General features: G+C 34.7%; 1 protein-coding gene across 1 annotated transcript; it reads left to right on the top strand.

Annotated features, from left to right (window-relative positions):
- Nucleotides 1-1,830: 1,830 nt before the first annotated feature.
- On the top strand, nucleotides 1,831-27,509 carry LOC136034153 (transcription elongation factor S-II-like). Its single transcript, XM_065715337.1, has 6 exons — nucleotides 1,831-1,953; nucleotides 12,777-12,951; nucleotides 16,586-16,786; nucleotides 23,515-23,717; nucleotides 25,197-25,343; nucleotides 27,293-27,509. The coding sequence occupies exons 1-6, from the start codon at nucleotides 1,891-1,893 to the stop codon at nucleotides 27,371-27,373; spliced, it is 870 nt and encodes a 289-aa protein (XP_065571409.1). The 5' UTR covers nucleotides 1,831-1,890; the 3' UTR covers nucleotides 27,374-27,509.
- The last annotated feature ends 295 nt before the right edge of the window (nucleotides 27,510-27,804 follow it).

Raw genomic sequence — 27,804 nt, 5'->3', positions numbered from 1 at the left:
AAATGCACAATTTGCTTCTGCCTTTACCCAAAATTCAGGCACCTCCTCACCAGATCCTCCATTGTATGAAGTGCTTTTCCCTATGCCTGATTTATCAGTAGGTGAATTAATGGTTTTCAATAGCCTTGAGAAGCTTGATGTAAATAAGTCAAAGGGACCAGACGGTGTTCATCCACGTCTTCTTAGGGAGTGTCGAAAAGCTCTCAGCTACCCCCTGTGCATGCTGTTCCAGTTATCTCTTCAAAATGGGGACCTACCGCATGATTGGAAAACATCTTATATAACCCCGATCCATAAAAAGGGACGAAGAGACTCGGCAGAGAATTACCGTCCCATAAGCATCACCTCTGCAGTCGTTAAGGTGCTTGAGAGATTTGTTAATAAAGCTCTAATTGAACATCTTGAGGTCAATAATATCCTTTCCACATCACAACATGGTTTCAGATCTGGTAGATCTGTGGACACTAACCTTATCCAAACATATGAATTAGTGACTACACTGCTTGATGAGGGTTTTCCTGTCGACATGATTCTTCTTGATCTGTACAAAGCATTTGACAAAGTTTGTCATGAATTCCTCATAATCAAATTGAGGGCTGCAGGTGTCAACGAAAGTGTTGTACAGTGGATTAGGGGCTTCCTTTCTGAAAGATCACAGAGTGTCAGAGTTTTTGATTTGCAAGGAACTCCTCATTTCTCTTCTCCCACAACTGTATTAAGTGGCGTGCCCCAGGGCACTATTCTTGGACCAACACTTTTCAACTTCTATATTAACGAATTACCCACCCTTCTTTCAAATCTTATTACCCTTTACGCTGATGACTCAAAACTAGTTGGAAAAGCGGCTACTCCCTCTGACCAGCAATCAATTCAAACAGATCTTGATAGTCTAGTAGGATGGGCTAACATGTGGCTTCTGACTTTCAATGTTGACAAATGCCATGTAATTCATTTTGGAAAAAATAACAAGCATCATAAGTATTTCCTTCAAGACAACTTCCTTTCTGCTGTTTCCGATGAAAGAGATCTTGGGGTTATTGTAGATCACCAATTAAAGTTTAGCAGCCATGCTAAGTCTGTTTCATCTTCTGCAAATAAAACCCTCGGTATCATAAAAAGAACCATCTCCAGCCGACACCCTAGAGTTCTTATGAAGTTATATAAGGCGCTTGTACGTCCACGCCTGGAGGTTGGAATGTCATTAGCAGCCCCTTTCTTCAAAAAAGATAGGAAGTTGCTTGAGGATGTCCAGCGTCGTGCCACTAAGATGGTTGCCAACATGAATAAATTTCCATACGAAGATAGACTACGTCGTTTGAAGCTGCCAACGCTGACATACCGACGGAAAAGGGGTGACATTATTTTAACCAAAAAAATCCTCTCTAAAAATACCCTTCCCGGTCTCTTTGCACAGCCCTTGCATTCTGGTACTAGAGGACATTCTTTGAAGCTCTCCATGCAGCGTTCCACGAGTAGACATAGAAGCCACTTCTTCAGCCAAAGAATCATCAATATGTGGAACCAGCTCTCTGAGGAAACAGTTTCTGCTACTTCAATTGACATGTTCAAGTCCCACCTTGATAGGGAATGGGTCTGCCAGGAGTTTCCTTTACAATTGGGAAGCTGCAGAGTCCTCCACAAGAGTCTAATCTAACAGCCACAATCTACACCAAACGAATTCTTTTTTTTTCTCATAGAGCATCACAAGGATGGATAATCCTTATATCGCTCCAAGCTGCGATTTAAGGAGATATCACTTTTTAATAAAACGTAGAAAGTGGAAATGAGTTGAAATGATGTTCCTTAATAAAAACAGGATCGAACTAACCACACTTCTTCACCGAAGAAATAGAAGTATTTTATATTCAAATTTTTTATTGACAGAAAAAGATGGGTTGTGAAGATGAGGTGATCAAGATTCAGAAAAAACTTGAAAAGATAATATCTGGATCTGTAAGTTTAAGTCTTATTGATCAGACCTTTTGGTTTGTTTAATTTGAAGGGTTGTTTACAGTAAATTTGACAAACCCCTTCCAATGTCTGAATGTAGACTTGTCTTGATGAAAGTTTACAATTTGCGATAATGTTCTAGACTAGGGACTCTTGAGAAGAAAATATGGTAAGAGTCGAGGATTGGGTCTAGGCTATGAAGAAAGAATTATGTTAAGAAAGCAATCTTTGGCTAGGCTACTTCATAATTTGCAGACCAATTGTAGCTAACAAATTTTGACTGCAGTTGCATTATACTTTATTTCTGATCCCTTCCCTAATGTATGTGCAAATACATACCCAAACAATAGGCTATAATCCACCATGCATCTCTTGTTTCAATCTTTGTTCATGTAAACTGGGTCAAATGTTACAAAACAGGAACCAGAAAAACAATAGAAATAAAATTAATATCATTAGACTATTTGTTTAATGCTTTCAAAATATTATTTAAATTCTGACACCCCCCCCTTATAATCCTTTATAGGCCTATATAGCTAGCTAGAATGATGCATATAGTATTACCCTAGACTACTAGGCTATTAGGCCCACTCTAAAGGAAAGATTCTGGTAAAATTCTAGTTAATTGACTTTTTGCTATCTCAAAAAGGGTTTAGGTTAGGAAAATGAAACTTTCATGGATGGGTCTACAGGCTAAAGTATGTCCTGGGAAGGTATTTTAAAGTACCCACCTCCTTCTCCTTCTAGAGGGGCCCTGAAATTTGCCTACATGACAGATCTATACCTATTGAAATTTTGACAAAACAACATTTTAGCCTACCTTAATTTTCAGTTACTAGTTGCTTTTTCTCTGTCTTTAGTTCTGAAAATGCAATTCTTGTTATTTGAGTAGAATTTTGATCCATATCAATGTTTTTTTTTCAGAATTTAGGAAATGTATTTGCATATCTTTAAAACCTATAAAATGGGATTGAGCAAAGTTATGAAGCTGAAAACAATTTTGTTGTACTTCAATAAGCAGAAGATGTATTTGGCAAAGTTTCACTTTTACAACACATATTTTTAAAGGTCATCAAAAGTCAGGGCCCTCTAGAGGGCAAAGGAGTAGAGGTAGGTACTTCAAAATACTTTCCCAGGACACACTTTAGCCTGTAGACTCATCCCTGAAAGTTTCATTTTCCTAATCTAAATCCTTTCTTAGATAGCAAGAAGTCAATTAACTAGAATTTTACCAAAGATTCTAGGTAAAATTCTAGTTGAGTGACTTCTTGCTAACTCAGAAAGGGGTTAGGTTAAGAAAATGAAACTTTTAGGGATGGGTCTACAGGCTAAAGTATATCCTAGGAAGGTATTTTAAAGTATCCACCTCCACACCTTCTCCCTATAGAGAGTTCTGAAATTTGCCTACATGACAGGTCTATACCTATTGAAATTTTGACAAAACAATATTTTACCTTAATTTTCAGTTGCCAGTTGCTTTTTCTCTGCCTTTAGTTCTGAAAATGTAATTCCTGTATTTGACTAGAATTCTGAGCCATACCAATGTTTTTTTTTCAAATTTAGGAAATATATTTTCTTATTTTTAAAATCTTATAAATTGAGATTGAGCAGAGTTGTGAAGCTGAAAGCAGTTTTGTTGTACTTCATTCAAGCAGAAGATTTATTTTGCAAGGTTTCACTTTTATATTATACATATTTTTAAAGGTCATCAAAGGTCAGGGCCCTCTAGAGGGAGAAGGAGTGGAGGTAGGTACTTCGAAATACCTTCCCAGGATATACTTTAGCCTGTAAACCCATCCCTGAAAGTTTCATTTTCCTAACCTAACCCCTTTCTGAGATAACAAGAAGTTACTCAGCTAGAATTTTACCATTAGAATATATAGCTCTTTTGAAAGTAATACAATATATATGTATATTATGTATATTATATATATATATATATATATATATATATATATATATATATATATATATATATATATATATATATATATATATATATATATATATATACACTATAGATTTATAAATATATATTTAAAATTAGCAAAATAAACCACAAATAAGCCCTTAATAAACATTAATTACAACACAACTATCCAAAAAAGAAGTTTTTCAAAGGAAAGTAAAAAGCCATATTAAACTTAAGACAAGCATCAACACATTCCTGTAATATTTAAAACTTAATGTTTTGTGAGAAACCAAGAAAGGAAAAGATATAATTAATGAAAAAAAAATCAAATAGTTGAGGAAATGAGAATCTTGTCAGCCAGTAGCAAAATATGAAGACAAAAATCAAGCAGATGTTTTGACAAGGGCCTCCCCCAATTTGTCCTTGGTGCTCAAAAGTTAGATTTATTTGCAGTTGGATATAATGATGGAAATATTGTTAAAGACTGCTAACAAATCTGTAAGTTGTTTATAAGTCTTCTTTGTGTTTGTTGAATTGAGAGCTCCTGTCTAAGACAGTGTCAAATCTCAAAATTTAGAGGGGTGTAAAATGCATTTTGAAAATATAGTGGGGGGGGGGAATTTGTCTTTCTTTTTCAAAGAAAATAAAAATAAAGGCATTTTCAATGAACAATGAAAAGTCTAGAGGGGAGTATAGGGTGGTTTCCTTGTCCCTCCTGTAATTGACACCACTGGTCTCAGATTTCTGTTTTGCCTCTCTTCAGGTTTCTAAAAATCATTATTGAGCCTTTTTGAACAAACGGACTTTCTCTACACCATTATGATTTAAAAAATAAATGTTATTGACACATAGAAACTATCAAAGCCATACCCAGGGTGTTGGCTACCAAGTTTCAACCTTGCCCAATTTTTTTCAATTTTTAAAAAGTAACAAAAATACATCTAAACAAATTGTTCCTTTGTTTAGTACTTTTTTTCCACCCCTCCTCCCCCCAACAAAAACTTGTATATGCCCTTTAACACACAAGAAATCTGAATAAATAAAAACAAACCAGAAAAGCCAATAAGAGACAAAAAAAATGATTTATCTAAGTAAGAACAGAAGACTTGCAGGGTTGCCATATTATAAAAACTAATTCTTGAATAACAAATTGTTGAAGTTTTTTTTGGGCAACTGCCCTGTAGTAGCACAATAGTAATCACATATAGCTGGCATGTTTGATATTACATCAATATGACAAAAATTAAAAAAGCCTCTTCTTTCATGAATATATATTGAAAGTTTCCATAGATTAACATAAAAAATTATATTGTATAAATAATTACAAGAAGAATTGCTAAGGATAACCTGCACTTAATTGTAATTTGAAGTGAGAAAGCCCTTAAGTTCAATGTTCTCATGTTTATTTACCCCTGTTTAAAGGCCTTTAGATAAAACATGTCAAAATATTGTTGTCTCAACTTGACCAAAGGGTTTGTTTAAATGCCCACATTCCAGTCTTGACTATACCATAAAAGGTAATAATTGTCATTTAATGTTGGTGATCTAATTATGAAATATAGTAGCTTAAAAAACAGTGAAAAGTTAACTTTTTCTAAGGTAAGCAAGGATTTACACTTCTAATAGTAGTATAGGGTCAAATTTGACCAAAATATAAGCTGTAATGCACAAAAAGCTGCACTATATAGATGAGGGGGGAGGGGGTATAGTTAGGGACCTCAAAATACTTTCCCAGGATGTACTTTTTTCTGTAGACCTACCCCTGAAAATTTCAATTCCCTAACCCAACAACATTCCAAGATAGCTAGAAGTTAATCAACTAGAATTTTACCTAAGATAGTTCAATATCACACTTACTCTTGCACTTGAAGTAGTTTAGGTTAGCCTAAGAACTCTAGGTATAGGCTCTATAAGGGTTATTATGCATCAGACAGTTCTTATTAACAACCTAAGAAGGGAGTAAAAAAAGAAATTTTAACAACAATTAATCCATCAACATGATTGTCTTTTGATATTGATTCATAAAACATGACATTTTTCATGTTTTAATGAAAAATGAATTGGGCTGATTTTCAAAACAGAAGGAAACAACCATAAAAAAATCAAACAATCCTAATGAAAATTATACCCTCAGATCTACCATATCAGAAAGCCCTGTACTAGAAATTTCAAGCTTCCATATACAAAGCTGTTGAATTTTAGGTTTTTCCCAAAAGAAAGATTATGGAAATGTTTTTTTGTTTGAATTTTCTTTAGTTTTCTGATGGAGTGATTGCATAAGACAGGGGACCTTGAAGATTGTGAGATGGCTCGTTAAAATAGGAATAGGATTCTCTAGTGCTTTGTTTCAGTGATTAAAAAGACTTTGTAGTGGGAGAGTGGCCTTTTCTGCCATTTTTAGGGACCAAACTGTGATTTTCTTTTAAAGAGGGAAAACCTTTGGTAGGTTTTCCTTTAGGGGCCAATCCTGCCATCAATTGATGAATCTGAGATAGGGGATTAATTCATAAGCATCAATTTATATGCATTGAGATTCCCAGTTGCAGAGAAAGTAATGATATGCTGTGAGATATTTGTTCATAGTGTCTAGAAAATTGTCTAGTCTAGTCCATATAAGATAAAGGGTAAAAATAGACATTGTTATCGTAATAGTAGTCTTAACTAATTGATATTTCATGAAAATATGTGCAGTTGCTTATAATTGTGCATCATCTATTATGGAGGATCCATAATGGGTAGATCTAAAGATTAATAATTTTTGTCCCAAAGTAGATGTCATCACTGAGCAGCTTACCAGTAAGAGTAACCCCAAAAAATGCTTATAATTTTGTCAGTAAATGATGATAAAATGAAAAAAAAATATGCTGATAGTAAAATGGTATTTAGTTGGTAACAGACACATTACTTTAATTGATTTTCTTCTGTCAAAAGAATTATTTTATAAGAAATAACCTCAAATTAAGTTAAATCCAGTATAAGTTTTAAACACTAGCCAGCAAAAAAGGATTTTTAGACAAAAGCCTAAGTTGGACTTTTTAATCAACCATATTGCACTTTTAAATCAAGCTAATATTTCATTTCATTATGTGTTCTGGGCTCAAAAGGCCATTTTCTGAAAACAAGGAGGTAAAAGAAGTTTTTTTTTTTTACCTTACTCAGCAAGGGATTGACCTTATGAGTTGTATTGAGAATCTTTAAGCCTTTGTTGCATCAATGGTAGTGGTATTGTTCATGTTAGATATCTAAATGAGTATAAGTCTAATGTTCATTTTTTAATAAAGAAGTTTTACATTAGTAAAATGTTTTATCCAAATAAAATTTACTGTGTAAGTGAATATTTTTCGAGTTTTTGAAGCCATAAGATAATGGCTAGTTTTAAAGCTCCCTTTTGGAGTTGTTTTCTTATTTCTCTTTTTGTAAGGAAGTATTTGGAGCAATTCCTTTGAATTTCTTTGGCCCCCTTTGTGCAGGTCCGCTAATCATCCTATCTTGGCTGAATCTTGTTGGTTGGGAAATCATCCATAACCATAATCAGTAGATCATAATCAGTAAGGAAATCATCCATAACCATAATCAGTAGAAATTAAAAATTGTTTGAAGAGTTGGCAAAAGGCATTAGGAAGGAGTTCTGTCTATTAAGGGAAATGGTATATAGTGGTTTTACCTTTGTCAAAGGGCTATTAGTTCCAAATGGGGTTTTAGAGGCTTTTCAAGCTTGCAAAAATGCCCAGTAATTTTCCTGGTTATTTTATAAGCCTGCTTGATAGTTTAATATTGAAGTAAAGTAAGACTGTCTTGTCTCTAGTTTCAGGGATTAAATAAGCAAATAAACTCGCACCTGTGTTCTGGCAAAAAATGCGGAATTCCACATTTCTGTAGATAGGAGCTTGAAATATTTGCAAAAGCGTTCTCTGATATGCTGAATGCGATGGTGTGATTTCCCCCCTATTTTCCAAAATAAGGCGAATTTTCTCAGGCTCGTGACTTTTGATGACAGAGACTAAATTTGATGAAACTTGTATATTTAAAATCAGCATGAAAATTTAATTCTTTTGATGTGTCTTTTAGTATCAAAATTCCGTTTTTTAGAGTTTTGTTTACTATTGAGCCGGATCGCTCCTTACTACAGTTTGTTACCACGAACTGTTTGACAATGGGCAAAGTTCATAACTTGCAGCCCTTCCTCCGGGGAGTCTGGGGGATTAAGTCGTCCTCAAAGACATAGTTATTTGATTTTTTGACTATGCTCAACAAAATGACTATCTCAAAATTTTGATCAGGTGACTTTGGGAAAAAATGAGCGTGGGAGTGGGTCTAGTTGCCTTCCAATTTCTCGGTCACTTAAAAAGGGCACTAGAACGTTTAATTTCAGTTTGAATGAGCCCCCCTCTCGTGACATTCTAGGATCTCTAGGTCGAAACGATCGCCCCTGGGGGAAAAATAAAAAAAAAAACACAAAGAAACATGCATACGTGATTTTCCTTCAGGCAAAAAACACAAAATCCTACATTTTTGCAGATAGGAGCTTGAAACCTCTACTGAAGGGTTCTCTGACACGCTTAATCTGATGGTATGATTTTCTTTAAGAATATACGTCTTTTAGGGGTGTTTCCCCCTTTTTCGAAAATAAGGCAAATTTTCTCAGGCTCTGGTTACTGTTGACCTGGGTTGCTCCTTGGTTACAGTTACCACCAACTATTTGACAATCAAGATTTTTTTTTTGAAATATTTTATTTTCAACAGCTCACTCAAATGAAATAAACGTTATTTTATTTTTCTATAACGTATAATCGTTTTAAAGAATAATGAATGTAAAACTTGAAGTTTTTCAAACCAAAATTATTGTTCGTCGAGTAATAGGCTGTGTTTTTTTTTTCAAAGATTCAAGATTTTATTTCACACAAAATAAACAAACACAAATGAAACAATTCTTTGTAACGAACTGTAAGTAAAGAGTGACCCGGCTCAATAGTAGCCAAAACTGTAAAAAACGGAATTTTTATACCAATAGATTTATCAAAGGAATTGAATTTTGATTTTGATTTTAAATATATAAGTTTCATCAAGTTTGGTCCTACCCATCAAAAGTTACGAGCCTCAGAAAATTTGTCTTATTTTTGAGAAAAGTCATAGAATCTTAATCAAAATCACACCATCAGATTCAGCGCATCAGAGAACACTACTGTAGAGGTTTCAAGCTCCCATCTGCACAAATGTGGAATTGTGTGTTTTTTGCCAGAAGAAAGATCACAGATGAGTTTTTTTTTGTTTTTTTTTTTTTTTTAGGGGTGATCGTACCGACCCAGTGGTCCTAAAATTTTGCAAAAGGGCTCATTCAAACGAAAATTAAAAGTTCTAGTGCACTTTTTAAGTTACAAAAAATTGACGGGCAACTAGGCCCCCTCTCACGCTCATTTTTTCCCAAAGTCACCGGGTCGAAATTTTTAGATAGCCGATTTGTTCAGCTTAGCAAAAATATCTGATAACTATGTCCTTGAGGACGACTTAATCACCTAACGTCCCCGGGGGAAGGGCTGCAAGTTATGAACTTCGCCCATTGTTTACATGTAGTATTGCTATTGGTTAGTATACAGACGTTTTCTGGGGTGCGGGGGGATTGGGTTACGTGGGAGGATCTTTCCATGGAGGAGTTTTTCATGGGGGAAGATAATTTCTATGAAGGGGGTTCTGGATATCCCAGCATTATTTAAAAAATTACTACTACTACTACTAATAACTCACTGTAGCACCAAGCCGCCTGAGGTCAACACAGTTACGCACGCTCCTCCTCCAACCTAATCTATTTAAAGCCTCCCTCGTTACACCCTCCCAGGAAAAAAAGATCAGAGATTAAATTAAAAAAACAAGTTTTTTTCAACTGAAAGTAAGAAGTAACATTAAAACTTAAAACGAACAGAAATTATTACGTATGTGAAGGGGTTCGTCCCCTCGTCAATGCCTCGATGTTTCGGCTAAAGTATTTTAGTAATTTCAAAAGAGCTATGTTATTCTAATTAAATGGCGTTTGTGATACAGGAGTCATTCTTAAAGAATAGGAACAAAATTCGAACTTTAACGTAAAGAGCTATGTATTGACGAGGAGGCCAACCCCCTCATATTATTTGTATGAGGAAGTTCGCCCCCTCGTCAATACCTCGCTCTTTACGTTTAAGTTCGAAAATTGTAAAATATTGGTCGATATAAGCAATAATTTTTTGTGATATTTTCCGACCAATCTTAGCAGCTTCATAACTATAATTTTTATGTGATAATAAACCAAAGATATTGTATGTGTTCGGCTCGTGATTGTTATTAAATTAGAAACAAAACTAGTTTTTTCCAACTGAAAGTAAGGATTAACATTAAAACTTAAAACGATCGTAAATTATTATGTATATCTTTTAAAGATCTTTTCTATCATTCAGTTGAGTCATTTGAGAATTGCTCAACTTGTGACTCATTTTCATAAAAATAGTTCCGACCTCTTTGGCCTTTTTGTTACTATGCCTTACAAAATTAGTTCCGCAAATATCGTTAATTTAAGTTTCGTGGGAGAATCTTTCCATGGAGAAATTTCTCGTGGGGGAAGGGAATTTTCCGTGGAGGGGAGCTGGATTTCCTGACATCATTTATAAAACACCGACATTATTTAAAAAACAAGCAATTAAATAAATAAAAAAACAAGTTTCTTTTTTCAACTGAAAGTAAGAAGCCACATTAAAACTTAAAAAGAACAGAAAATGTTGCGTATATGAGACGGGTTGCCTCTCCTCAGTAGCTTGCTCTTACGCTAAAGTTTCTTTTTTAACCTTTAAAAGAGGCTATTGTTCTAATTAAATAGCCTTTGTGATTCAGGAGTCATTCTGAAACAATTGAAACAAAAATCAAACTTGGGCTGTTATAAGGTTATTATTATTTCAAAAAAGTAAAGTCAATATGCAAATTTCGTTTGAATTATTCATGTATGTTGAACCAAATTCAAAAGCTGCATTAATTCAAAAACGTCCAGAAATTAATAAAAAAAAAGTTTTTTTTTTAACTGAAAGCAAGGAACAACATTAAAACTTAAAACGAAGAGAAATTATTCTGTATATGAAAGGGCTGTCCCATCCTCAACTGGACTCGTTATTAACTGGATTTCTTTTTTTTTATGCGGGAGGGGGGGGGGTTAATTGTTTTTGGTTCTCCTTTTTGAAAATCTTGTTTCTAGATTTTTTTTTTATCTCTTCTTGCATTCTTCTGGTTCGTTTTGCTTTTGTTTTTATTCTTTTGCTGTATTAATATAAATGAATAAATAAATCTTAAAACGTGTACAGCTTAAATTGAATATGCGGATCAAGCTTAAAACGAACACAAATATTTACTATTCTTGCATAAATGAAACCCAAAACGAACAGAAACTAAATAAACGGTCATAACAAAAGTGCTAATGTAAATGAACAAATAAACGTTAAAACAAATAAATTTCTAATTAAATGGGCGAATCAAAGTTGAAACGAACAAAAAATTAATCCAAAGAAGAGTATGGGTACTGCCTCCTTCCCTAACTGTAAAAGTCTAAAACCTACTGCGTCATTGGCGCTTTCCTGAAAATGGTGCTTTATTACAAACATTTTCTTACGTGCTTATTACAACATTGTAAATAAAAAATGAAATTACAGAAAAATCAAATTTTGGACTGATTGGCTTTTCAGCAGTTGACATCATCATATATCAAATATTTAGTTTAACCTTATTCCTTCCCAAGACCATTCACGAAAAATTTGGTTTCACTACAAACAAGAATTTAGTTACTCCCTTCTTTCCTAACTTTAAAAATCTAAAGCCTACTGCGTGGCGCTTCACTGAAAGCGGATTACATTACAAATATTTATATTTGAAAATATATAATACACTATGCAAGTTTTACTTATTCAATTTCATTTATTAGGAAAAAAATTCTACTTTTTCAATTTTATTTATTCAGTTAGAATTAAACCTTTAGCCTCTTGGTAGTATATTAAACGCTAAATGCATATTAAATGCGTTCATTACCTTGTAACAATTAAATGTTTCTCCTTGTACTATAAAAATATTACATTCAGATTCCTACTGGTACAAAAATTATAGCCTACTACGCCACTGCGCGTGTGGGCGGTTCTAGCTGACAACAAGCTGAATGTAATCGATGAAACCAGGTTCCAATCCGGGTTTTTAGCCTGCTGGTAAAATAGGTTCTGGCTATGACTATTATAGTCTAGACCCAGTGAAAGAAGCGTTTTTTTCGTATAATAATTCAATCTTCAATAATCTTTGTGTTTTAACAACTAATAACGTACCTTAGTTTCCCCCAATCGCCTTGTGACAATGCAGAAAAAATAATAAAATTAAATAGCCGAAAAACGATGTTATTGTCAGCCAGTGGAACGAAAACAAACGAAAATAAGAAGATATTTTGACAAGGACCTCTGCCAAGCCGCCTTGAAAAAAAAAAGAAGGAAAATTAACCTTTTGAAGTAAACTCCGCGACGGCTTGGCCGAGGTCCTTGTCGAAATATCTGCTTATTTTCGCTTCTATTCGTTCCAGTGGCTGATATTATCCTCGTTTTTCGGCTATTTAATTTTATTACTCTTCTGTTATTTTTTCTGCTTTGTTGTACGTCATGTATAGCCATTTAATGAATGTATTTAATACAAATTAAATGTTCTTAGGATGTATTTACCGCAATCGCCATTTAGGGCAATAAAATGATAATGTGAAATGTGTTTATCTTTAGGATAGATTACCTCCTATATTGGTGATGTAGCCAGGGGGAGTTTTTTAAAACTTATATTTTATCAGTAGTTGGATCCCTGCACAATGGTTGAATCACTTTCGAGAGGCGTAATTTTAGCTACGGCCCTGCATCAGAGCTTAATTTAATGTATGTTTTAGGATGGATCTCAAGCCAAAGATCTCCTACTGACACTGAAAGAGCTGCCAATCAATTTGGAAGTTTTAACAACTACCAGAATTGGAATGACGGTAAATTCTTTAAGGAAAAGCACTACGGAAGATGAAATCGTTTTTTTGTCGAAGGCATTAATTAAAAGTTGGAAAAAATTCTTAGGTAAGTGCTCAATTGGTGTCTGAGACAATGGCATCCAATTCGTGTGACTTTTACTTCAGACCTCAGTGATAGAAGCAAGTCATATTTTTGAATAATTTGACGAAGAAGCATCTGAAAGTGGTAAATTCACTGTTGTTTTAACCTTTTGCCCAGTTAGCTTTGGTCAATTGATCAGCAAATATTATGCAAAAGCCACTCTAAATAATCTTCTTAATTTAGTATATTTGAAAAATGTTTGGTATAATTATCAGTTCAATTTTTGGAAGAGTCTTTCAAAAGAAATGTATACTTTTTGTAACTTACTAAAGTTTAAAAAAAAAACACTTACTTTATCGCGGACCAATGGTGACGAATGCTGACCAATGGTTTGCGTTGCGCAGGTACCGGTCTCATGATTCGATGCCTTCGGTCGGGAGTCCCATGCGTAGTTTGGGGCAAATCATACGACGATTTCGGTTTTTTTTGTTTTTTTTCAGATTTTTCCAATAATCCTTGTAGAGCTGGGTCGACTCTGGGTGAGCTTAGAGAGTCACACCATTGACCTTGGCTCAAAACCAAATAACCAGGACTCGAACTCCTTTGTTCAATTGATCAGCAAATATTATGCAAAAGCCACTCTAAATAATCTTCTTAATTTAGTATATTTGAAAAATGTTTGGTATAATTATCAGTTCAATTTTCGGAAGAGTCTTTCAAAAGAAATGTATACTTTTTGTAACTTACTAAAGTTAAAAAAAAAAACACTTACTTTATCGCGGACCAATGGTGACCAATGCTGACCAATGGTTTGCGTTGCGCAGGTACCCGTCTCATGATTCGATGCCTTCGGTCGGGAGTCCCATGCGTAGTTTGGGGCAAATCATACGACGATTTCGGTTGGTTTTTTTTTCCAGATTTTTCCAGGTATCCATGTAGAGCAGAGTCGACTCTGGGTGAGCTTAAAAAGTCACAGCATTGACCTCGGCTCAAAACCATCCATGTAGAGCAGAGTCGACCCTGGGTGAGCTTAGAGAGTCACACCATTGACCTTGGCTCAAAACCAAATAACCTGTGACACCAGGACTCGAACCCCTGACCTCAGGATTTCCAGTCTGGATTGCTAATCTCCGCGCTAGGACGGCTCGAGGAAATATATGCATGACTATTTAATTTGTTGAACGTAGTACACTTGATAGCGCCCATGCTTCTGTTGTAAGTTTGGTCTGACACCTTTTTTCATTAAAATTTGAAGAGGTCACAATGTGTTAACAAACATTCAGAGCAACATTTAAAGCATCAAAACTTGTATAAAAATACCATACTAAACTAAAACCCAAAGTCGTCTATTCAAGTTTCTCAATACCCTGGAGTGATATAAGTTTTGGCACTTCCCCCTCCTAAAATTTCATAAGATAAAAAAAATATATGTATATAAAAGTGTTTATCTAAATAGCTCCCAAGAAGATGCTGTGACCAGATACAACTCTACCGCTTTTGCTCTCTTAACTACATCAATGAATGGATAAAACCTGACAATCAAATTATGTCAGTATTATCTACGTGTCTTTATTATAGTTTGTAGGGTATTTTCTTGGAAATTAATTAGCTGATAATAATTAGTCGGTTGTATAAATGTTAACATCCAGTTTTCAAATCCATGTCCTACAGATTCAGCCATGTTGACAATAAGAGAGCACATCCCCAGCCATCAAGACATCAAATGTAATGAGGTAGCAGAGTAACTGGCCAGGAGCTTTTTAAATAATTTTATCAACACCAGTGTCCAGAGACATGCGTAGGAGAAGAGCTCCTTCAAAAGCGAAATGGGCAGGTAATGGGCTATTTGGGCTACTCTTACAGAATTGGCTATTTTCTTCAAGGGAAGTTAATATTTTTTGTTGTAGAATCAAAACAACTCTCTGACCCTGAGAAAGGAATAGTTTGCTAGGAATAAGCGAGCTGATCCATGCTGCAGATTTTGCAACTATATCCGAGAATTCCTGAGTCAGTTCATTTAGCAATAAGTAGTAAATATGTGGGCTATATATTTACTACTTCTTGCTAGGTGAACTGACTCAGAAATTCTGGGATACAGCTACAATTCTTGGATATAGTATTGGTCAGCTCTCTTATGCGTGACAAACTCTACCGGCTGAGCAGTAGCTTCTTAAATAATCCGCAGATTTTGTGACTCTACTCCAGAATCTCTAAGCTGCTTGATTTTTGGATGTCAATCCATCCAGTAAGAAGTAGTAAATATTAGGAAGAACCTCAACGTTGCAAACCTGATACCTGTAATTAACTTGTTGCTGCTCTTAAGTCTACAGCTATCTCTTAAAGATGGCTTTATAGAAATATCATCAATTTCTTGTTGTTTGATAACATTTGTGCATAGATTGAACAAATAATAGAAAGACTTTGTGACCCTCATTACCTGCGGATGGAAAATCGTCTTGAAGCCAAAATAAGAAGATATTGATTCTTTGTGAAGCTAAATAACTAAGGAAAGTCTGCAACGTTTTTAGCATAAAACCTGAAATAAAGGACTGTGTTTTGGATTGTTTGAAAACACAAAACACATTTAAAAATACAAAACAATTGAGGGGTGCTAACTGCCTACAAGAAGTTTTTCTCAACTCGTGTGTGTTGGCTATTAAGAAAAACTCATTGAAGCACTAAGCCGCCTCAGGCCGATGCAGCTATTCACGCTCCTCCTCCGCCCCAATTTGTAGAAAGCTTCCTTTTGTATACCCTCCCAAGAAGTTCCAATTCCCCTTAAACCTTATTTATGACCTCTTCCCGGTCAATTCTGGGACGACGGCCTGCTTTTCCTTTGGCCTTAGAATGTTTCCCAAAAAGGTCTACCGTTGGCAATCTGGTAATCTATCGATTATTACTGAGAGTTTTTTATACTGGCAGTATTTTATAAATGTATTTATAATTGTATATAAATATTAGTATTTCATAATTAGTATTTATTAGTATTAGTATTTCATCAGTATTTCATACTTGTATTTTATAACATATCCGCATCGCATTACCTATTTTTACTTGCCTTTATTTTGCCTTCCAAATTGAGTTCGGATTTGCTATTGAGGTAAATTGAAAATTTCTTATTAAGACCCAGCTTGGTCAGTCTTGCATCCGCCTTTGTTTCAGAAATTAGATAGATATTAGCCAAGGCATACTTTCAGAGTGGGAGTTAGTGGGTTTAGAAAATCATGAGATGTCCCCTCCTTGAAAGGCTGCGGAGCCTTTACGTGTTGCTGTGTCTTATATTTACTGTGTGCTTTTTTTGTAATATATCTTACCTTTATCTTATCCTAAAAATTTCACTTCCAATGTTGTGAAAATACAGAATTACACAAGACTACGCACGGGTCTTGTTTCAGGAAATATCGCTAATATTATGTTCTTCGGGGATCAGTGACACGGCGCAAGATTTACTATTAGTCTGGCTCTGACAAACCTGACTTATTTTGGAGGAAGCCAATTTGACTAACTGGAGGAAAAAGTTAAAAATTCAGACGGTCTTGTTAGTTATCTAAAAGCTACCCTTCTACCCATGGGTATGGATTGGTATTTAGTTTGGCTGATTGTTGTCAGTGATTTTTTGTTCATGGTTTGATCAGATATTTAAAGTCGTTATTTTCAGATCCACCTGCCGCCTCATCTGGAAAAGAGGTTAACAATGATAAAAAGGAAAAGAAAGAGGCAGCAGAAGAAGAGGCTTCGAAACCTGATGAAGACAACTCAGCACTTCAGCGTGCTTTTCCGGCCTTGCCCTCGTATACAAACGATGCTGTTCGGCTCAAATGTCGAGAGATGCTCCAAAATGTGCTCCGTGGAGACGGCGGTACTATATAGTTTTTATGGTTCTTCTTAACTAGATATTGTCTATGTTAAGAGGTGTAAATACACCTGGGAAAATTCTCTCATCGACTTTTTTTTTTTTTTTTTTTTTTTGAATTCCTCCGCGGGTTGTCTTACATCTTGTTTAACATATTTGTGATATGTAGCGTTATCTCTTTGGAAAATAATCTGAATTGTCAATAGAATTACAGTAGCTTAAGAACAAGGCTGTATCCAGTTTGGGGGGGGGGGTCCAGGTTTGACCCCTCCCCCCCCCCAAAAAAAAAAAGGAAGAAGAAGAAAATATCCGACCTATCAAAAAAATTAACAAAGATGCATATAAACAAATTTTTTATGCCTTTTGTAAAATCCCCCCTCCCGCGAAAAAATTTTGTGTATACACCCTTGCTGAAGACATTCGTTTTTACTGTTTCTAAATTTTAGTTACATTTCTCTGTCAATATTTTTGTCATAAGATGGTTAGCCAGCTTATACTGTTCTTTGTTGTTAATTGGAAAAAATTATAAGATTTAAATTAGCTTTTTTAATTTCATAGCAGATGAATAATAGTACTTTAAATATGTTATCTGCTTTTTCTTGGCACTTGTTGTGTTTTTGTTGTCATAAGTTGAAATTAAGAAATTAAAATGTGCATTTCAGAAAAGTGACAATTATCTCAATTGGTAAAAAAAAATTTGGAATATTAGCCGAAGAGGCATAGAAAAAGAAAAAATATTCCAGCACTACCGGTTCCTAAATATTGAAGGAAAATAGTTTCCCCTGTCCCCCAAATTCTTAGTCCTTTTTAATTATATTATAGAAATTAATATATTTTTAATTGATTTTGCCACATGGACACCGTTTTTATAGTGTTTCCTCCTTACAGATTTTTCTTTGTCCAAATAATCATTTTTGGTGTCTTAACTTCGACTTTTAAAAGCTGTGATGTGACATTGCAAGAAAGAAACTTAACTGCTTAGATTTGTATTTGATTTCGTCAAACTAAACATTATTCTGTCGATTGGTCTTGTTTTTGTTTTATTGGGTTCTTAATATATTTAGTAGGTTTCTTTTAAGCATTAAGTATCCTCTTTTCTCGCAAACAAAATAGTTGTGAAATAGAGTTTGAACCCTTGTTGAGTTCTTAGATTCTTGGTCATTTTACAAATCAGAAGATCAGAAGAAATGCAGCTTAAAACTAAACATTGGAATTCATAATACAGAAGCTTCGGACAAGAGGGTTTTCCCCTTCCTTCTCAGATAAAATATATAAAAAAAATTTATTTTTAACTGCAAGTAAGGATCAACATTAAAACTTAAAACCAACTGAAATCATTCCGTATATGAAAGGGGTTGTCCCCTCCTCAACGACCCGTTCTTTATGCTAAAGTTTGACTCTTTGTCACAACTCTACATTTTAAATCGGTCGATATAGTTTTGATCGGTCGATTCTGATAAAAAAAAAAGGGGTGGGGGAGGAGGCCTAATTGCCCTTCAATTTTTTTTTACTTAAAAATGCAACTAGATTTTTTCATTTTTTTACGAACGTTTTTGTTAGTAATAAACATACCTTCCTTACGAATTAACTTGCGTAACGAACTTCTATATTTGTGTATCTTTACTACGTATATGACGGGGTTTGTCTCCTCGTCAATACTTTAGCGTAAGGGACAAGGTATTGTGGAGGAGATGAACCCCCTTATTTATTTAATATTTGACGTTCATTTTAAGTTTTAATGTTGCTCATTACTTTCAGTTGGAAAAAAATTATTTATTTTCTCATTGTTTTTTTTAATAATACTAGAAAATCCTGCGCCCCTTTCATGGAAATTCTCTTCCCTCATGATAAATTCCTCCATGGAAAGATCCTCCCTCGTAACCCCCTCCCCCCGACTCACCCCCACCCCAACGCGAAAAAGTCCCCCTGAAAACGTCCGTGCTCTTCATAATAACCATTACTATATGTAAACAATGGTCAAAGTTTCTAACTTGCAGCCCCTCCTCGGGGGACTGTAGGGGATTAAGTCGCCCCCAAAGACATACTTATTAGGTTCTTGACTAAGCTGAACAGAATGGCTATCTCAAGATTTTTATCTGTTAACTTTGGGGAAAAAAGTGCGTGTAAGGTGGCCTAGGTGCCCTCCCATTTTTTGGTCGCTTAAAAAGGGCACTAGAACTTTTAGTTTCCGTTAGAATGAGCCCTCTCACGATATTCTAGGACCACTCGGTCGATACGATCACCTCAGGAAAAAAAAAACAACAGACAAACAAATAAACACGGATCCGTGATCTGACTTCTGGAAAAAAAAATACGAAAATCCACATTTTTTTAGATAGGAGCGTGAAACTTCTACAGTAGGGTTTTCTGATACGCTGAATTTGATGGTGTGATTTTCGTTAAGATTCTATTACTTTTTGGGGGTGTTTCCCCCTATTTTCTAAAATAAGGCAAATTTTCTCAGACTCGTAGCTTTATATGGGTAAGACTAAACTTCAGGAAACTTAAATCTTTAAAATCAGCATCAAAATGTCATTCTTTTGATGTAACTATTGGTATCAAAATTCCGCTTTTTAGAGTTACGATTACTATTGAGCCGGGTTGCTCCTTACTACAGTTCGTTCCCACGAACTGTTTGATATGTAAAGATCGATATATACAAGCCAATGCTTCCGAAGAAAAAATCATATTGCTTTTTTCTATTTTTAATTAGCCTAAGTTTTGTGAGTAAGGGATGTACTCAAGAAGTAAGGGAAATTGTATTTTTCACCGTGTTACTTTTACTGAAAATCATGGTTGCAACAGTAGTTGCAACTGAACAAAAAGAGAACCACAACCTATCGTTAAAAACGAAAATACCCGAAAGAGCTAATGTCCCCGAAGGTTAAAAAACGGGTTTTAAAGGATTGTGCTCCCAATCGACGTTTAATAGAAATAGTTTGTTTGTTTTTTTCTGATTAAACTAAATGTTTCTCTGTAGTTCTGGAAAGGAATTTTATTAAAAATTTTAAAAAGGAGTCTAAAACCCCTCAAACGAGACCGAATATAAAACGTAAAAACAGCAATATTTACCTATCTGGAAAACATAGTAAATAAACATAGTGTAACAGACTGCCTTTTGAAATTACTACAACCGACCCGTTAATTTATCTATAGTTTAATTGTATCTTAGAAGCTGCTGCTGTATGTAAAGAAAATAGGTCAGCTTAATCCTCTTTATACATTTGTCTTTGTATTTTTCTGATTTAAAATACCTCTTTTGGTATTTACATGGAAAAATTATTTTTTCGTATTTTCGTTAAAAAAAAACGGGAAAAAGCAAAAATATAGCTCCTTCCTCTAGATAAAAAAAAAAAAAAACAAGCTCCCTCCCCTCTTAAATTTTGTGAAATTAAAATTTGAAAATTATAGTATTTTAATACTTTTTGTAAAAGCCTTATAAGATACATATCTTAAAAATTTTTATCTGCGTTTCCGCAACTCAAATCAGTTGAATCCACTTTTTTTTTATTTCGTTTGTTTGTGCGTATGTCAGCACTTGTGGTGAGAATGTCTAGCAGGGTTGCCACCTATAGCACGTGAATACTATTTTTGCACTATTTTATTATGTGTTGAACTGTAGCATGTGCTCATGGTTGCTAAAATAGAGCGAAAGTGCTATTTCATCACTGTTTTACCAATATTGCAGTAAATTTGTTGGTTATAGTACCGAAAATTGCTATGTAGTACGCAAATTTTGACAATTGTAGCGCTCCAAGAATTGATACCGTGGTGGCAACCCTAATTTTCTGAATATAACATGGGTAGCGTTCGGAAATATTTACTGTAAGTTGAAAAATTACTTATGCCATCTATATTTTGATTACCCTGGAGTTGATTCAATTTATGATTTTAGATAAATTTTAGCGGATAGAAAACTATAACCAATAAGCTAAATAATAAATATGACAAAATAAGATTTTCTTTTTAAACTGATTATGACGAGCCCTGATTATTCGAATTTACTTCATTGAGTCAAAGTACGAAATACGTTGAAACTTGAAAAAACATAAAGTAATGATGAAAATAAATGATGAAAAATAAATTATAAATGATAAAGAATATGATAAAAAATAAACCTATTTTTTTAACGGATTATTACAAGCCCTGATTGTTCGAATTTGCTTCATTGAGTCAACATGCAAAGTATTAAAAAGAGGCCGTAAACTTAAGAAGAAAAAAAAAATATTAGTCAACTGGAAACTGTTAGTAACAACTGGGGTTGTAGAAAGTCCTCTTGAGAATAAATGTTAAAAATGCAGCCTTCAAGCAATGAAATATAGTGGCACTCTGAAGGTATGGCACGCTTTTAACTTTAAAAAAAAAAAAAAAAAAACTCCCCGAATTATTAGTACTTCAAAAATTAAATTATTTCTTTTATATATAACAATCTACCCGAATAATATTTTAGTACTTTACGTGATGAGCAAATTGTTTATTTTCACCATAAACTTTTAAGTGTGCATACCACCATTTCCCATGCAAGATGTTCGGCGAACACTGCCGAAAATCTGGGTCAGTTAAAGCCAGTCTTTTGCTTTTTTGGAATCAGTTTTCTAATTAAAATAATCTTTTTATCTGGTAATATTTAATATACATTATGATTTAGGCAGGAGTTAGTACTTTTAGTTAGTTGCATAATAGTTACTTGTACCTTTGAAACTACTCATGGGTTGTGATTTACGACACGGCGTTAATATTTTGTTCGTTAAGGTTCAGTGTCATTGTACACTATTCAATACCTATTAGGCTCACTTATTCAAAGGCCTGTTTTATTATGAAAGCCCCAGTCCACTTTATTTCTCATTTTTACGTTTTATTAATGAATGATATTAACTTTAGTCGACTAAAAGGAATTATTCCTTGATAAAAAAAAGGAATAGTTTGCCTGGGAATTGAAGAATTTCTATTTATTGGGTTTATATGGCTTTGTTGGGGTAAGGTATTTCCCCCTCTCCAAGGCAGGCATCCTTTTCCGTCACTTTTTTTCTCTTTTTTGTAATTGTAACAATAACCATAATTTACTTACGCACTCTGTACAGACAAAATTTTACAAAAGGAATATAAAATTTTTATTAATCTTGCCATGGACTTAGTTTTTGTTTGGGTCTAGCATTACAATGCTAGTTTGGTTCACTTGCCAATAACACGAAAATATAATTTAATATGCGCTTCAATTTATTATGCGGTAAGGTAGGCTTGCTGGTACACTCCTATGGGTTGCATAGGGTTATTTGAGACTCAGGGAGGTGCGCAGAGGAGGGGAGCCCAGAGTCAACCCTACTGTCACCGTCCCCCCGGATAATTGGAAATTTATGGGCACGTCTTTTTGAAATTAATCAAATAAAATTTGTGCTTTTATTATTGCCCTTCTTACCCCTTCCCCGAAAACCATTTATTATGGCGCTCCTCCCCCTCTCGAAAAAATCCTGTATACGTTTCTGTTAGGAAGAGCTAAGAGTAAAGGATAGAACACATCACTTACTTCCCACGCGGAATATGTGTATTCAGCCTGAGTCTTTATGCATTTCAATTGGGTTTAGTCGAAGTCTATCGCTAATGCGTTTATCATATTCCGGATGATCGGCTTTGTTGAATTATGTTGAAAAGTCGTTGAAAAGCGCATTAACATAAGAATAACGAAGTTCCTTTCAAGCTGCTAAAAACAGAATTTTTGAAAAATGGATTTTATTCGTGATAAATTCTTCCGTTATATCTGATATTTTTTTATCTAATCTCGTTTGTATGATCCGTTTTACTTTTGCAAAAAAATTACTGCTTTATACGCCCTGGGATAGCCTCATTATCTTGGTAAATATTTACGGCCCATCCCTACTATTATTTGACATAGGCTCTTAGTGTTATTGTTATCTATTCTGTTCGAAAATTTTCAAAAATAGTGGGGTATCACAACATCCCAGGTTAGTTTACCTTTCTCTAGAGGCAGGTTTGCTTTAAAAGATGAGAAACAGCCTTATCTTATCTCGACGAACGTGAATGTGCCACAGAAAGGTCATTGAAGTTGTTCACAACACCGTCCTATTATTGTTTTTGGTTCGTTATAGGCGGTATTATCATCAGCTTCGCTTGAAACTTTACACTGAAGATTTTCATTTATTTTGCACCTGACATTTTTTTACCGTTTCAAAAAGTGCATTTTACAGTTTAGTATCTTCCAACATCGTAATTGAAGAGGGCTTTGGAGCAATGTCGTGGGGGTAGTATATTGGACCTGGGCATTCTATAGGGTTCTTGGTATCTTTTATTTATTTATATGTTTGTTTCGCTGGACACGTCAACGGTTGGTGTTGTTGACCGGGCAATTGACGGGGAATATGTTTAATTACACTTGTTTGAATTAAATGTAGTGAAGTATGGATGTTGTATTTATTTAAAGAAGTTTTTTTTCATCCCGTGCATTACGAAGTTGTCTTCTCAGCCGGGCTCTGGACATTTTGTAACTTATTTTATTATTAAAATGAACCTGAACCAGTGACCTTTTGCATGTGTAAAAAAAGGTGGCAGCTACTGAGGGAAGGTTTAAACGTGAGTTCCTATCACCGAATACCAAGATCAAACTCTGAACAATAGACAAACAGTCAACCCATATTTAGCTAATGGGGGCAGCCAGGGTAACACTAAATATAATAGGGCTCTTTATTAACTCCCGTTGTAGAAAATGACTTTTATTATAGAAATGCCTGATGGAAGCAATGACCCAGGTCTAGTAGCAGAACAGATTGAAGACGCCATTCATGCTGATTTCAAGTCTACAAACGAGAAATATAAGAACAAAATACGAAGTCGAATTATGAATTTGAAAAGTAATAACATGCTTCGATTGAACGTTCTCACTGGAGCTGTGTCCGCTTCTAAGTTATCGAAAATGACTCCAGAGGTAAGATCAAAAATTTTGATTTACTATTTTTCATAAGTTGAAGTAAAATGAACTGACAAATCGGAGAAGCTAGTGATTAGAAAATTTTCTAAAGACAAAAACAATTCTTTTTCTAAGTATTTCTTGTTATGTATAAGTAATGATATTTAAGGGCTATTCCACATAACATGTTTCAAATTAATTATATTAATAATAAAACAATGGAGAAAGAACCTTATTTTTACGTTCATCTGGCTTAAAGTGGAGCATACTTGCATGATTTTTCTTTCTTTGTTTTTTTATTTATCGACCTACTATAAAAACACAAAGGAAGAAACGGAGTATATCAGAAATAAGAAAAAAATAGACATTAAAAATCACTTAAAACACTATTTACAAGAAAGTGGCATGAGGCGCGAATTTGCTGATGCGCATTTATGCTTAGCACGGAGCTCAACACTATCTGCCTAGAAGAAAGACATAGGAAATATTTACAAAGCATAGAGTAATTTTTTCTAAGACGCGACATGTCTCTACCTGTCAAAAGGAGGAGCACTCCCGACAAACATGTAACGTGGAGCGCGACTCAAGAAGAGGAAATTATTCCAAGATCTTTCTGGCAAAATCTACCTTGATTTTGTATCATCGAACCGTAACTAGGAATTTTTCAACTTTCGAAAAATTTTTGGAACCTTTTCACTATTTCACAACATATTGCCACTCTTATCTGACGTAACGTACAGGTGAACCGTGCTCCTATATACATAAATGAATCGACGCAAGAAATAGCAGAAGTACCGATAGAGTACTGTAGTTACAAAGCCCATCTACCAACTCGACCTTACTCTTAACCCAAAAAATCCTCAAGCCATTCCATTCATTTGTTGATAGATAAGCCTATGTATCGTCCGTCCATGCGTTTCAGTGGATTTATGCACTGAAACGTTTCACCGGATCTACTCTCTTTGGAGGGGGGGGATTTTCAGTGCTTTGGCGAGTTCGGTGCTTCTGGACGTGCTAGGACGATGAAAATTGGCAGGTGTGTGTAGGACCTACATAAATTTACTTGAGAACAGTTGCTTGACCGATTTGATCTGGTTGCTTGATCTGGGGGGCTGGAGGGAGAGGAAATCATGGAAATTGAGGCATATTTATCTTGCGAATGGATGATCAGATCTTAATGAAATTTAATATATAGAAAGATTTTGTGTCTTAGATGCCCCATTTTAAATTTGGATCAGACGACTATCACATTAGCTGTTTAGAAATATTTTATTAGCCCCTTACTTTAAACCGCTCCCCCATCTCTAAATGTAGGCCACAAAGCCTATCTACCAACTACCAACTCGACCTTACTCTTCACCCAAATAATCCTCACACCAAGTTTCATCAAAATACCTCGTTTCCTTCGAGAGGTATAGTGTGTACAAGTGCCATATGAGCTCTTGGTTCTTGTTTTAAGAATCCATGTTCTTAAATAGCCATTTACCATATTTACAGGAAATGGCGTCTGTTGAGATGAAAGCTCTTCGTGACAAGTTTGTCAAAGAAGGCATAGAAGACTCTCAGTTGGCAGTTGTTGAAGGAACCAAAACAGATCTGCTCAAGTGTGGCAAATGTCACAAACGGAATTGTACCTATAATCAGGTAAGATTATATACATTATTTTTAGTTTTACTTTTAAAACGCAATTCCCCATTATGTGTGGTACTTGTCCTTGATAATTGAACCTTTGAAACTATCAAAATTATAGTGTTAGATACTTGTAGTTCTGTATTATTATGTATACAGGCGGTCAGTCCATCATAAAAACGAGGAACCACCTAAAAAGTTTGAGTGGGCGTCTTAAACCCAAAATATTCACTTTAAATACATATTATTTGACCTTTTTTGGTACTTTTGCAATATGCATTGTCGCCTTGGTCGATCTTTGTACCACTACATCCTAACACTTTTTGTTAGAGGTAATCTTTCTCTTTGAAGACAAACAAACTAGACATGCTCTTTTTTTAGCTGGCTTTGGGACAGTTTTTAGGAATTAGTAGTTGCAACTCTGGTTTGACCATGGACTCGAAGTAGGATTAAACAGCAATTAGTATAGGAATATAACGTATTCATAGAAGTAAGAATGAGTAGGCTGACAAAGGGTTCTCGGTACTCGTTACTCTATATACTATATTGTACAATGCAAAGTGGAAAAACAAAAAAAAAATACTAGAATTAAAATCAGGTAGTTACGGGCATCAAGACATGGCTGATTGTAGAAAAAGCCAACACAGATAGTCCGAGTGATTGAGAGGCAGATCGGGCGTAAGCCCTTTTTGGGATTGTATAAAAATGACGTCAGTTCATTTGTAAATAGATAAGTCATCCGTCCGTACGTTTCAGTGGAGCTTACTTAGAAAATTACGATTTTTTCAACGTTAAAATCCCCAAAAATTTTAAAAGAGTGTTAAATTCCTTAAGTTCCTGCATGGCATAATCGTCTGCAATTGATAATCGTCGTTTGCTCATTGCAATGTTATTATTTTAATAGTTTGAACCATTTGGCTTACGTGTTTCTATAGCATTTGCTTAGATCGTACACAAGGTTGTCAACCGATATCTTTCCCGTTAAAATCCCCGAAAATTTGAAAAGCGTAGTTTGTTGCTTAAGTTGTAAATACCTCAGTTGCTTGGTCTTAATTATATATTGTTTCTTTTTCTAGTTGTAATATTGAAAGCAGTCAATGTTCAAAATGTTTTACAAAATACAGAAAATAAAATGAGAAGTGGCTAACAGTGGAGTAATTTCATCAAAATCCTGGGGGGGGGCTAAGTTTGAAACAATTTTTCCAAATCAAGTGAAAATGACTGGAAAATGAGTCATATAGTACCATAAAGGCAAAGACATATTAAAGAAAACTTACCTGTTACTCTGGATGCTTTAATTATGTAGGGTTATCTTAGTTTTGACAATACTTTTGAAGAAACTAAATTCCATTTTGGGGGGAAGGGGGTCAAATTTGGGTCTGGAAAGAGCAGTTGGCCCCTTCCCCCTGCCCCATAGCAAATTATACCCCTGGTGGCAAACCTGGTTGAAGCTTGAAAAGGGCAAATTAACTTCACTCAAGGAAATAAATGAAGTATTGTATCTAGACGTACAAAAATCGTTTGTTTCTGACTCCCTCCTGGAAGGAAAGGGGTGGTCTGGGGGATAATTTCGAAACGCAGATCTCTTCATTCAAAAAACCATGTTGAAAAAATTCGAAAAATAACCTCAAAATCTTGAAAATAGGATTTTATTCTGACATAAAATTGTAATTGGTTGTGGGATTCGAACTCACGATCCCACTTGAAAATATTAGATTTAGCCTAAGAATGAAACAGGATTTAAACCAATTTGAACTTGTGTTATGGGAAGATTTTGGGTTCAACAAGTTATCAGACGTAAAATTTTCGGTTCCAATAATAGCTGTCATTTGCTGATTGTCTTTTCTTTAAGCTGCAAACAAGAAGTGTTGATGAACCTATGACAACATTTGTCATATAATAGCTATATGTATTATGTCATTTGTCATATAATGTCATAATAATAGCTGTCATTTTTCTTTTAGCTGCAAACAAGAAGTGCTGATGAACCTATGACAACATTTGTATTGTGTAATGAATGCGGCCATCGCTGGAAGTTTTGCTAGATTAGTTTTTGACAGTGAAGTACGTGTTTAAGACTATTTTTTAATAGTGAAATTATCAAAGCGAATACTGTCCCTGTCACTTTGGTTTTAACGAATATTTTGATGATAGATATAAAATAAAAATATACACTACTGTAATTTTGGATTCAACTCTTGTTGATAGGAGAGCACTGCTAACTGCTGAAAACAATGTTGTGACCAAGATGGGCTCAGAATTGCTCAAAGCCTCCATTCATACTGGAGGTCCCATTGACTTCTTGCTATTGAGTTCTAAGCCGGCTTAAGCGCTTCGGTGTAGACTTGAGAAGATATGTAATCCCTGTTCTGCACTGGTATCGGGGATCATTGCTTTTCCTGAGGCCAAAATAATTTCAATGATTAAAAACTTAAAAATTGGAACTTGGAACGTTACGACGTTAAAAAATGACTAT

This window comes from Artemia franciscana, chromosome 12 (assembly GCF_032884065.1).
Source record: "Artemia franciscana chromosome 12, ASM3288406v1, whole genome shotgun sequence".
Lineage (NCBI taxonomy): Eukaryota > Metazoa > Arthropoda > Branchiopoda > Anostraca > Artemiidae > Artemia > Artemia franciscana.
This window is presented reverse-complemented; position numbering and strand designations above follow the sequence as displayed.

What these genes read in the sequence shown, in the direction of transcription:
- LOC136034153 (XM_065715337.1), top strand. Translation starts at nt 1,891, where the DNA reads ATGGGTTGTGAAGATGAGGTGATCAAGATTCAGAAAAAACTTGAAAAG. An exon ending in TGTGCTCCGTGGAGACGGCG is followed by an intron (nt 16,787 to 23,514) that starts GTACTATATAGT and finishes CTTTTATTATAG; the next exon opens with AAATGCCTGATGGAAGCAAT. An exon ending in TATCGAAAATGACTCCAGAG is followed by an intron (nt 23,718 to 25,196) that starts GTAAGATCAAAA and finishes CCATATTTACAG; the next exon opens with GAAATGGCGTCTGTTGAGAT.